Below are 13,148 nucleotides of genomic sequence, written 5' to 3' on the forward strand. Positions count from 1 at the left end.
CTGCATCAACTCGAAAACCCTCCCAGGCCCACAGCCTCTCCTGAATCTCATCTTGATGAGGACTGGCTGGGACTCCAGCTAGGGTTCTGCCTGAAGCCAAGTCTCCTCCAGCTGTGGACCTGTGAAAACAGTATACTATGCTGGGGACAGCATGGGATTGGCACTCCCCTCCAAAGGGAGGAAATTGGAACAAAGGGAAGGGTAACAGGTGTCAGGCAAGCCCAACAGCTAGCAGGGCAAATGACGTTAGACCTTAAGTCTCAGAAATAATCCTCTTTGGCTCAGTGCTCTGCCCTCCAGGCAGCCCTGGCCTTGGAGACCTGGTGGAGGCTGTGGGGCCCTCAACCCCCACCCTCTTCCCCACCAGTCTGTGATGGGAGGGGCAGCCCTGACCTGAATTGCCTTTGGGGTCCTTCTCCCACTGTCCTGACTTCTCTCCATACAGATCTCCTCAGCCATTTAGTTACACCCTTAGTGTCCTCATTTTCTGCAGTATGCATAGGTGAATATTTTCCTGGTCTTAAAGTTCTGTTTCCTCTCTGTTCCCCACTTCCATCTCTCAGGCCCTTCTCTCTTGTGCTTTCCTGGCAGCAGTCAGAGCAGCCCAGCCACACCTTCCCGACTTGGCCTAGAGATCTCTTCAGCTAAACATCCAGTTCCATTGCTGGCCAGTTCTGCCCTCCACAGAACACTAGGATATAAATATAATTCAACCAAATTTTGTGCCACTTGATAAAAAGGATCACCTTCTCTTCTCTTTTTTTTTTTTTTTAAGATTTTATTTATTTATTTGACAGAGATCACAAGTAGGTAGAGAGGAAGGCAGAGAGAGAGAGAGAGAGAAGCAGGATCCCCGCTGAGCAGAGAGCCCGATGCGGGACTCATCCCAGGACCCTGAGATCATGACCTGAGCCTAAGGCAGCGGCTTAACCCACTGAGCCACCCAGGCGCCCTTCTCTTCTGTTTCTAATACTGTGTACGCCTCACTTCCTTCTGAGACCTTGCCAGAATAGCCTTTCCCGTCCTCATATCTACCCAATTCTGTTCACAAAGGCTTAGAGCTTCTCTGAGAAGAAAGGCTTTCTCTGCTCTCTTTTTCTGAGAGCTTCTCTGAGAAGAAAGGCTTTCTCTGCTCTCTTTTTCTTCTGAGTCCTCACCAGACTTTCCCTTAGCCTCCCTGATTCTAGCTTCACCTCAGAACTCCCCTAGCCTCTGCAGCACCCCACTCCAAAGCTGTGGCAGTGGTCACTAGAAGCATTAGGGATGAACAAATCTTGGGGTGCCTGGCTGGCTCAGTCAGTAAAGCATATAGCTCTTAATCTCAGGGTCGTAAATTCAAGCCCCACATAGGGCATGGAGCCTACTAAAAATTTAAAAAAATTAGAAAGTAGTAAGCAGATCTTCCCCATCAGGACACCTTAGAAAACAGTTGTCACACACACAGTGTTTCTTAGTGATGATTTCTTAAATGTTAGCTGATAGGGTGTCCATAACAAACTCAATGGAAATTTTAGCCCAAGAATAGAAACCGTGGGAATAGCATAACCCAGACAGTTGTGTTGTTCCTTAAAGATCCAAAAACTCAGGGGCCTCTGGGTGGTGCATTCAGTTAAGCTTTGGACTCTTGGTACTGGATCAGATCCTGACCTCGGTCTTGAGATCAAACACTACCATTCCCCCATCCCCCTCAGTGCTCACTCAGCAGGGAGTCTGCGTAAGATTCTCTCTCCTTGGGGCCCCTGGGTGGCTCAGTGGGTTAAGCCTCTGCCTTTGGCTCAGGTCAGGATCTCAGCATCCTGGGATCGAGCCCCACATCGGGCTTTCTGCTCAGTGGGGAGCCTGCTTCCTTCTCTCTCTCTGCCTGCCTCTCTGCCTACTTGTGATCTCTCTCTCTCTCTCTCTCTCTCTCTGTCAAATAAATAAATAAATAAAAAGATTCTCTCTCCTTCTGCTTCTCCCTGCTGTGCTCTTTCTCTCTCTCAAATAAAAAAAAACTTAAAAAAAATCCCAAAGCTTAGACATTTGGAAGTAAGAGGAAGGGTTGTTGATAGAGAGCCCCACATGTAGGGCATAGACCTTGAGTGGGATCCTCTGAGTAGGACCCTCTCCCCTTGGCCCAGCTGTGCTTTGTCTGAACAGCCCCCTTCTGGAGCTGGTCCATGTGACACAGGTCATGCATGGGCTCTTCCCTGGAAGCATGACTGGACTGGGAATTTGAGAAACATTTCTATTCAATGTCATAATTTTATCCTTATAAAAGTATATTCTAATGGTTAGAATTGTACATTATGAAAATGTTTTGGAAAAGTATTGAAATGGGTTGAATGAGATACTGATGTTATCTTTGGTGTTTCCTACATTTAGTAGTTGTCTCTGTGTATAATGTTTGCATGGGACTGTGTCAGTATTTAGGGCAAAGTATAATGCTGAGCATCTAGTGGATACAAAAAGCATGCTGCCCGTCAGGAAATGGAGTACAGGCTAAAAGGAGACAGACAATTTCTTTGGTCTGTGTGTGTGGTATGCTGCATTTCCGTGGGTCAGTAAACTTAAAGGGACCAGTCTGCTCTGAAACAAAGCCTCCAGCCTTGGTTTGTTTTATTGTGTTTTGTCTTCCTAATCAATTCTGTTACATGTTTTGGCTTTTTGAGAAATGAAGTTGCTTCAGTGCTGTGACCGTGCCATCCTTTATTACTCTAGGGGCCAGACGCCTGCTGAGTCGGATTTCCAGGTGCTTGAAATTGCCCGGAAGTTGGAAATGTATGGCATCAGATTTCACACGGCTTCTGACAGGGAGGGGGCCAGAATTAACCTGGCTGTTTCCCACATGGGTGTCCTCGTGTTCCAGGTAGGGAGGGGGGAGCACTCTGACTCGATGGGGCTTGAACACATGCTGGTAAAATTTTGTTCTGATGTGTACGATCTTGGACGTGGAGGAGGAGTCTTGCATATCATCTGATCCCACCTCTCACCCCGTGGAGCGGATGTTTCCTTGTCTCTCTCTCCTCACTGTCAGAGAGTCCTCTGGCCCCTGGGGCACCCTGTCACATGCCACCTCTGATGTTGACCTGAAGGTCATCCCCATAGAATCTTTTATGGAAACACTGGCGGCTCTGTACAGAGCCATCTCCAGGCCTCAGGCGTGGACCTGCGCAGGTCTGGATGTGCTGCACTGGGAGGTGTCTGCGGTCGTCATTTCAGGACTTAAAGCTATAACAGAGCGGAAACTGTCAGAAGCTGTGGTGCATGATAACCATCAGTACAATCGTCGGGAACCTTTGTGTTGGCTGTGTATGCAGAGGCAGACGGTTCCATAAAGGGCCACTGAGCTCTGCCTGCAGTGAAGCACGTGTATGCTGGGGTTTGTGATGGGGAAGCATCTGCAAGCGACTGCTAGAGCACAGGCCCTCCTCCATGGCCTGGAGATGCTGGAAGGGCTGCCCACGTCCTCTGCCCCAGGCCCCGTGGCCCACTTGCTGCTGCGATCTGCCCTCTAGGGAGCCCTCTGGTCCAGCCTTTGCAAAGCTGTGGGCCTCCAGTTGCACGTGGACATCCTGCCGAGGCCTGCTCAGCCCTGACCGCCATGGGGGTACATCCTGGGCATCCAGGGCCTGTGTTAGCCGTGCATTCCTCTGTGAGCACTTTTTAACCTATTGTCATCTAGGATGGCTCAGCTGATCCAGGCCCCCATAGTCAAGCCACACTTGTTCTCTTTTACTTTTCCTTTCATTTTTAGCCTAGCCATCAAGTTTTCAATTTCCTATTAGGGAAAAAAAAATCTTATTTTGTCAACAGAATGTTAATTGTGTTCTATCGTATACTGAGTGATTGGTGAAGACGGTACCAGGCTCACTGTGTGAGGTGATGGACCCAGGGCCTCCCACAGCTGCTGGCTCACATGTCAATTTCTGTATCATGCAGACATGAAAGTCACACGTCCATCCCAATCGAGTTCAGGTGATTTTTCCAGAAAAGAATAATTTGTAACTGGAAGAAGTTAAAAGCAGGGATCAGAGACTTCATATTAAACACATTAGGTGGTATTCATTATTATTCCCTCAAATCCCCACCAGAATGAAATTGAAGGAGTTGGGTTTTTTGTTTTTTGTTTTGTTTTAAATTTAAACTAGTAAGAACAAAGAATAGAAAAGGAAATCAAATGCCAGCAATGTTTTAGAAGTTGGGAAATGGGCAGATGAGTGGGAGCAGTGCAGAGTAGTGAGAAGGGAGTGGAAGATCAGAATCCTGTGTCCGCAGGAGTTTAGGGGGCACCTTGGTGGGCCCCGGGCAGGCTGGGGCTGGTAACAGCCTGGTTGCATCTTCTGTGGGAGAAGCAGGTACAGCCGCAGCCCCTCCCTGTACTGGGAGAGGGCAAGGGCCTCCCTCTCCGGGGTCTGGCTCAGAAGGCAGAGGACAATATGAGGTGAGCCTCCAAGTGGATGTTTAAGAGAAAGCCTGTACTCCGTGTTGCCACAGGCCTCCCCATCTCTGCTCCCCTGGAATGGTGGACAGGCTGACCTCTCAGAGACAGGAGACTGATGTCCAGAAAGTCCACATGGCCTTCTGGGAACCCTGCAGGTGTTGACACAGGGGCATCCCGTGGTAACAGGCCTGGCTCCCTACCCCCGCCTCCCCCCAACAAAGAGCCTCCAGCCAGCATTTCAGAGCCTTCTGTTTTTAAAGACTTTCATTCGGGAATAACTTCCAAACTTACAGAAAAGCTGTAAGAATTAGAACAACACAGCGAACCCTCATGTGCCCTGACCCTGGATTTCACCCACAACAGCATTTTACACATTCGCTTTGTGGTTTGCGTTCCCCCGCCCCCACCCCGGCATGCTTCCTTACCCCCACTCCGTGTACTAGCACAGCCATGCGTGAACACACACATACAAATAACTCTTCAGAAGTATTTGAGAATGGGCTGCAGACTCCTGAACCCTTGACCACTGAAGGCATGTTTGTAATCCTGGAACACTGCCTGACCATTGTCACTGAGGCAGCTGATGTGCTGGTCGTTCTCCAGTCTTGTCAGCCAGCCAGTTGATGTCCTCACGGCGCTTATCCCTACAGGACAGGGCTTAGGCTAGGACCAGATATGGCATTTAGCTGTTGCATCTGCTGTGTCCTTGAAGCTAGAGCATTTCTTTTCTTCATCTTTCAGGACATTGACAGTGTTGAGCACAGTCCTTTTTATTTTTAATAGGACATTCTCCATTTTTGGTTTGTCATTTGTTTTCCTGGGATGAGGTTCAGGGGACATACTCCCACTACCCAGGTGGTCACGTTCTTGACAGAAAGTCTCAACTGAGACACTGTCCCGCCTCACTGGTGGTGTGAATCTTGATCTCTGCTTTCTAGTTCTTAATTACTAGTCTTGATTACTCGTTATTAACTTTAGTTATTAGTTACTAGTTATTGTAGTTACTAGTTTTTCTCTTTAAACCAGTAAGCAGTCCATGGAGAGATACCCTTAAGACCATGCAGTTACTCTGCCCCTCACCAGATAGACCCTAGATTTTGCTGGTGACCAAATGGTCACAGACTTGCAGTCCTGGGGTCTCACTTTTAAACTCAGGCAGATAACCAAGGATCATCAGAAATTTAAGGAAATCCTCTCTCTTGAAGAACAGATACCAGATTAGTGTTGAGAAGAAACAGAGCTTGTGCCAGGAACGGGATGAGAACCCCTGTAGAATCCTCAGCAAGCATGCCATCTTCTATCTGTCTCATGGGCAAGATGCAGAAAAGTCGCTTTACACTGTGTCGTGCTCATGAGGAGTAGGACTCAGATATGAAAGATCTTTGTCTTGTAATTTTATATTTTTATATTTTAGCCTTATTTGTAATAGTAAAATATTGATAACTGATCATCAGGAGTCTGGTTCATCCATACTATGGACTATCAGGCAACTGCACAAAGAACGTGGAGGCTTTCTGTGTCGTGATACATGGGACATTGAGATGCACTGTTGTGTGGAGCAAAGATGAAAGTGTGTATGGTTTGCTACTGCTTGTGAGGAGGAGTGGGAGAATGACACACTCTCTACACCATACAAAGTAAACAGGTGGCATTAATAGCCGCTGGGAAGGGAAGGCAGCTGCAGGCTTTGGGAGCCGGTGATAAGGGGCTTCTCCCTGCAGACTCATCCTGCTGAGGTTTTGAACCTTGCTGATGTATTACTGTCTTATGTTTCCTGGGAAGCCTTACAGGAGAGAAAACTGCCCTGAAACACAAGCAGTCTGTAGTCACAGGGACACACGGAGAGCAGGAGTGCATGCAAATCTAGAAATGCGGTAGCAGAAAGGACTGTGCTGCAGAGTGTGAGGCTTTCTGGAACACGAAGTTGAGAAAATCTCCACAGAGCATATAGAGGATTCATGATGCAGGAGGCAAGTGACAATTCAGAGAATAGCACAAAAGGCCCAGCATTCCAGCACCCAGGAGACCTAGAGGCAACAGCCCAGAGCAGCAGAGAAAACTGTTACAGAAATCATGTGAGAAACGTGTCCAGAGCATAAGGCACCAGTGTCCATATTGGAAGTGCCTACATGTTCCTGCTATGGCCGACGAGTGAAGATCCCCCACAGGGCACACCAGCATGAAGTGTCAGAACGCAGGGGAGACCGGAGAGCTCCCAGAAGGAGAAGGAGGAACCGTGGGGGCAGCACTGGAGGCTACACGACAAAAGGGCAGGCAGTGGTGCGGAACGTGAAAGAAAATCATTTCCCACCCAGGATCCTCTGCCCCATCCAATGTGACTTCTGTGCAGAGGAAATAAAAACATTTTCCAGATACACCATTTTTCTAAGGTTTGACTGCTGAGCACTTTTTAAAGCACGTGACAGAGGAGAGAACAGACCGGGAATGGCGGCGGATGGGCTACATGTCGGAGGCTGCCCAGGGAACACCCATTAGCATGCGTGCAGCATGGAGAGAATTGTTTCCTGGATCAGACTGCACTGAAGAGTTTTAAACTCTGCAAGGATGGGGCCCCTGGGTGGCACCGTCAGTTGAGCATCCGACTCTTGATTTCAGCTCAGGTCCTGATCTCAAGAGTTGTGAGCTCGGGCACCACGTCAGGCTCTGCTCAGTGCAGAACTTGTTTGGGCCTCTCGCTCTCCATCTCCCTCTGCCCCTCCCATTTGTGCTCTCTCTCACTCTAAAAAATAATCTTAAAAAAAAAAATTCTGCAGGGAGAGTTTGAGCTGAATTAGAAAATTGAGTAAATGAGAAGAGGCACTTAGTATCTCAGGGAGAATTTAAAGTAAAGGAGCAAAATAGAGTTATGATTCACCATGACTCAGCCTGTGAGAAGTACTCTCATGAACAGTAAATAAAAACCAAATTTAAAATTTGGCCACTGCAGAGTGGGTATGGAGGGCTCAGGCGGTCAGGTCTCTAGCAGGAGGGCCCTGAATGGCTGGGTCTTGTCTCAAGCCTTCCTAGATATTTATAATTGTGCCGTGGATTATTGGATAAAAATTAAAATGAAAGCAGTAGCTCTGAGTGTTTATAGCCAGCTGCTCGGTTTTAAAAGTTGAAACTTTTAAAGTTGAACACTCTAGTTGTGATCAGGTTTTGTTTCTTCTTTGGACTTCTTTCTGATAGTGGTTAAAACTCTGGAATATCACTTTTTTTTTTTTTTTTTACCAAAAGAGAAAGTGGAAAGATGAGCAGGCAGGCAGCACCCGTGTGTGAGACCTCTCTCACCTGGTCTGTGGCTGTCTTGGGGGGCACATCGTCTCTGCCTTGCCTACAGCCCCTGCCCAGGCACATAAACCATGTCTGGGGTTAAAAATGGTGGGGGGTGATGAGGAGTAAGGGTGCAGGAGGGAGGCTTCTGTTTTATTTTGTTGATGTTCTGTATTTGGGTTATTTTTATTTTGTTTGCTTACATTTTTTGAGAACATAGTTGAAAATTTGAGCAGAAATTAGAGTAATTAGTGTTTGGGCAGTATTTAAAAATATGGTATGCTTCTGTTCTCATGGAGACCCGAACATTCCTATCAGGACTTGCAGGACACCTCTTTTTTTTTTTTTTTTTTTTTTTTTTTTTTAAGATTTTATTTATTTATTTGACAGAGAGCTAGAGATCACAAGTAGGCAGAGAGGTAGGCAGAGAGAGGGGGAAGCAGACTCCCCGCTGAGCAGCAAGCTGGATGCGGGACTCCATCCCAGGACTCTGAGACCAACCCACTAAGCCACCCAGGCGCCCCTTCAGGACACCTCTTAACTTGGGAATTGTTTTCATGGAGATGTAAATTACTGACGATAAAGTTTACCATTTTCCAGTATACATTCATGTCTTCTTAGTGTGTTTACAGAATCGTGCAGCCATCACCTTGTGTAATCCAGAGTGATTTTAATCACCCACTCTGTGCACCTCACCGCCACTGAGCTGTGCCCTGCCTCAGGCTCTTCTTCTCCCAGGCTCTGCGCCTAAACCAGGGCCTCACACCTGGCTTCTTCCCTTGTTTTCAGAACAGGTCCATGTGGTGGCATCCCCCTTTAAGGGACATCCCTTAAGGTGGCATCCCACCTTTAAGGTTGAAGGTTTTTGGAGTTTCTGAAGGAAGACTCCATTCCCTGCCTTGCTGTCCCCATCTCAAGTTTGCAGAGAAGAGTAAATGATCATGATGATCAAGAGTAGAGGGGTGAATACCAGGAAGGTATCTCAGAACATTTAATTTTTATTCTGAAACAATGCAAAGCTTACAGAAAAGTTACAGGAACAGTACAAAGAACTTATTCACCTGAGACGTCCTTCCAGATTTCACCAGTTGCTTAATCTTACTTGTTGCAAGAGATCCAATCTAAGGTCAAGCACTCTGCCCTGTCTGGAACATTCTTCCTTCTTTCCCTGATTCTGATTATTACAGGCCAGTCATTTCTGTGGAATTACTACAATATGGGCTTGTTGGATACTTGCTGATGATCAGACCCTCGTCTATCTTCTCGGCTAAATCACAGAAGTGACCGTGTTCCTGGTATGGCTGCAAGGTCACCAGTGGTGCCATCTGTCCCATTGCTGGCGGTGTCAACATTGAACACTTGGTCAGATGGCATTTGACAAGCTGGTCTACTGCAAAGTTACTTTTTGTCCTTCGTAACTAATAAGCCTTTTGTGGAGAGAGAGTTTGAAGCCATGTAGATGTCTCTAACCTCACCCACTTACCTGGTTGGATTACTCTGATGGCTGCCAAGTGGTGACTCATTTACTGCCATTTTTTGCGCTCCTGGAAGCGTTTTTGTCTGCATTTACTTACTTCGTATCACTGTGGACTCATGGATTTGTATTATACTCGTATCACAATTTGAATTATAACAGTTCGGGTTATATTCTGACACTTGATAATCTGCTGCTGTCACTGTCCATTTTGATCTGTGACTTGTCCCACACTGATCTTTGGACATCCTCCAAGCAGGCACTTGTGTCCGGTGGGCCTGTCCTATCCCATTGAGCATTCGTGTAATTTCTTAGACAACAGATATTCCAGGGTCAATTGGAGCTTTGCCCACTACCCCCTGAAGACCACAGAACCCTGGCCTTTCCAGTGGAGTGTCGTATCTAGAATCCAAGACCCATAGCACTTGGTGTACCCGTTGCTGCTCTGAGTGTCAGGAGCTCATGCCACCAGCTCCCTCTCCAGGGCAGCAGCCCCCACAACCCTGCCCAGTATCCTCCCTCCTGCAGCAAGAATCCTGGCTCTCCTCCCATCCCGGCCCTTCCACCACCATCACTCCTCATGACCACCCTCTTTGCAGGGGTGGGCTTCGAGGAGTGTTCAGTATTGGCATTGATAAAAAGTAATTTGTAAGAAAGCCTTATCAAAGAAATCAAGTGACTCTTCTAAAACAAGTAAATTCTTATATTTAGTATTGACATTTTAATTCAGATTCATTCCAGATACAAAATGTCGAGCACTTTGCTGTGCTATCTGGCAAGGTTGTGATTTAAACATTCTCTATTTCATGAAAAGTTGTGTATGTGTGTCTGTGTGGATTACAAATGTGTCTGAGTGTCCATCTCTTGAATTTTAGGGCACCACCAAAATTAACACTTTCAACTGGTCCAGGGTCCGAAAACTCAGCTTTAAGAGGAAAAGGTTTCTTATCAAACTGCACCCAGAGGTCCGTGTAAGTATGATTTTAAGCACTTTCTGAATTACAAGAGAATTTATTCTCTTGGAACGTTGACTTGTTAATTATTTTATGAGTCATTTCCGCATCATGCACACAAGAATTTAGGGAGGGAATTTAGAATTGGGGTGTGGAAGGGCTTTGGGTAATCTGCTCAGGTGGTCTTCTAATGAGTGTGGGTCAGTGTCCCTAAGGGGCTGCTCACACCACTCATCACAGGGCTGGCTTTCAGATTCAGCAGGTCTAGGGTAAGAGAGAGAAGCTGCCAGGGGCTGCTGAGAACAGTCAGTTGGCTGCAGCGTCTTTGTTCTCCAGGTCAGGAGGCTGAGACATGAGGTATTTAACTGTGATCTGCAGTCTTACAGCAGATTAGCCTTAGCGCTTCTGTCCAGAGTAAGGGACGTTCCCAGTATCGTCATGGATCCAGAAATTGACCTTTTTGCTAGCTCTAATGGGGAAGCCTTGATTTTCAGAAAATAAATACTCCTTCCTTTTCGAGACTATCAGTCATAAAATAGTAATTACACGTGAATTTATTGAAACGGATAAAGTACTTGTCTATACAGTCTGATAGGAAAAATCCGATACTTGCAATTCGACAGTGTCCGTGGTGGTATAGTCCCAGTACACAGAAGAGGGTAGGGACCGAGAGTGGACTGGCGGTGCCACTGCAGGAGGCTGACAAGGCTATCTCTGCACAGATATGCTGGGAGTGCTGGGCCAAGGGGCCATCCCTCAGCTTCTGAAGGGCACTCAGTCCGCAGGCTTTGGTCAAACAGCAGGTGCACATGTCACACACATATTTCCTTCCTGGAGAAGCATGAAAGAGTGGCTGGTTTTTTATTCAAGTATCTGTTGTAGGAATGAAAAGGAAGTCTAAGGAATACTAAAAACATGCACAAAATGCAGGTAAAGGGCTGCTTTTTTCTGTGAGTGCAAGAACTGTTTCCAGGGCGGTTCTTTTTTTTTTTTTTTTTTTTAAAGATTTTATTTATTTATTTGACAGAGATCATAAGTAGGCAGAGAGGCAGGAAGAGGGGTGGGCGGGGAAGCAGGCTCCTGGCTGAGCAGAGAGCACAATGCGGGGCTCAATCCCAGGACCCTGAGATCATGACCTGGGCTGAAGGCAGAGACTTAACCCACTGGGTGCCACCCAGGCACCCCTCCAGGGAACAAGGGGGGTTGCTGCTCCCACTTACTGAGGCTCAGAGCCAGGACGATACCTACCCTGGGCAGAGTGGCACCTTGGATCCCCCAGCACTTGGGTTTCAGAGACTGAATCTAGGAGTCCAGGTAGGATGGTCTTACTGGAAGGTTATTCAGTAATATGCCTCAAGGCTCAAAAATGTGCATTGTTGGGGCACCTGGCTGGCTCTGTTGGGGTGTGCGACTCTTAATCCTAGGGTCATGAGTTCCAGCCCCATGTTGGGTGTAGAGATTACTTAAAATAAATAAATAGATTTTTTTAATGTGCATTATTTTAAGCTCAGTATAACGTTTCTAAGAATTTATCCTAAGAAATAACTATGAGAGATAACACAGGAGTTACTTCAAGATGATGTGTGGGGTGCCTGGGTGGCTCAGCTGTTAAGTGTCTGCCTTTAGCTCCGGTCACGATCCCAGGGTTCTGGGATTGAGTGCCGCATCAGGCTCTTTGCTCCGTGGGAAGCCTACTTCTCCCTCTCTGGCTCCCCCTGCTTATGTTCCTTCTCTCTCTCTTTCTCTCTCTCCCTGTCAAAAAAATAAAATCTTTAGGAAAAAAAAAAAGATGTGTGTGAGCCTTTGAAACCATGTGTCCTGGACACCTGGAACACCCTGGAGCCACACACGGAAGAGCAACTGAGCAATGGCCCATGGATAGTTGCCTGACAGAGGGGGTGCCCTGGTTTGTTGTGGGGGATGCATCATGAGGGGCATATGGAAGTGTTAGCAGTTGTGTCATTGTAGGTGACTGTTCTGAACATTTCTGCAGTTGAACAAGCTGATGCTGCTTTTTTTTCTCTTAAATGTAAATGACACCAGGAGTCTTTATAGATAATTTTTAGAAAACAATGCTTTCCTAATTTTTAACATTAGAATAAATAGCCTGTTATCTTAATGCTTCCTAAATGTTCTTGAATTAGTTAGTTTTGAGACTTCATGTTTTGTTTCTAGGGACCTTACCAGGACACACTGGAGTTCTTGCTGGGCAGTAGAGATGAATGCAAGAATTTCTGGAAGATCTGTGTGGAGTATCACACCTTCTTTAGACTCCTGGATCAACCTAAGGCCAAAGCTAAAGCCGTCTTCTTCAGCCGGGGCTCGTCCTTCAGATACAGGTGGGGCAGCAGCATGTACCCAGCCCCGGGAGGCCCCAGTGGCTGTGCAGGACTGAGACTGTCAAGAAACAAGGGTTGGGAAGTGTGTCAGAGAATTATGTGCAGCTAGTAACGGTGGCAGAAGCATATCAAGTAAAACAATGGAAAAAATAGCTTCAATAGAAACTAGAAAATCACTTACAGTTCCTGCAAAGCATAGCTTAATTTTTTTTTATTTTTTTATTTTTATTTTTTAAAGATTTTATTTATTTATTTGACAGAGAGAGGTCACATGTAGGCAGAGGAAGGAAGAGAGAGAGGACGAAGCAGGCTCCCCACTGAGCAGAGAGCCCGATGTGGGACTCAATCCCAGGACCCTGAGACCATGACCTGAGCCGAATGCAGAGGCTTAACCCACTGAGCCACCCAGGCGCTCCCAAAGCATAGCTTTAAAATGTACATGTGAACTTGGAGGGTCGGCAAGCGTGCCCTTGCCTCTGTGAAGACTAATGCTGTGAAATGCTGTTGGTTCTTTTCCGTTTGTTCACAGTGGAAGAACACAGAAACAGCTGGTGGATTATGTCAGAGACAGTGGGGTGAAGAGAGTTCCATACGAAAGGTAAGCACCATGGTCTTTATGCTGTGAAGTACGTGCTTTTAAAATCACTATTTCACATATTTAACCTTTATTTGAACAGACATTCTCT

General features: G+C 46.7%; 1 protein-coding gene across 1 annotated transcript in view; it reads left to right on the forward strand.

Annotated features, from left to right (window-relative positions):
- Positions 1–13,148, forward strand: part of FARP2 (FERM, ARH/RhoGEF and pleckstrin domain protein 2) — a 113,558-nt gene that overhangs the window by 62,401 nt on the left and 38,009 nt on the right. The window contains exons 8-11 of the mRNA XM_032355477.1: positions 2,701–2,848; positions 10,046–10,141; positions 12,299–12,462; positions 12,992–13,060. Of these exons, the coding sequence (XP_032211368.1) occupies positions 2,701–2,848; positions 10,046–10,141; positions 12,299–12,462; positions 12,992–13,060 (477 nt within the window). The remainder of the gene's footprint in view (positions 1–2,700; positions 2,849–10,045; positions 10,142–12,298; positions 12,463–12,991; positions 13,061–13,148) is intronic.

The sequence above is a fragment of the Mustela erminea genome, chromosome 8 (assembly GCF_009829155.1).
Source record: "Mustela erminea isolate mMusErm1 chromosome 8, mMusErm1.Pri, whole genome shotgun sequence".
NCBI classification, from domain to species: Eukaryota; Metazoa; Chordata; class Mammalia; order Carnivora; family Mustelidae; genus Mustela; species Mustela erminea.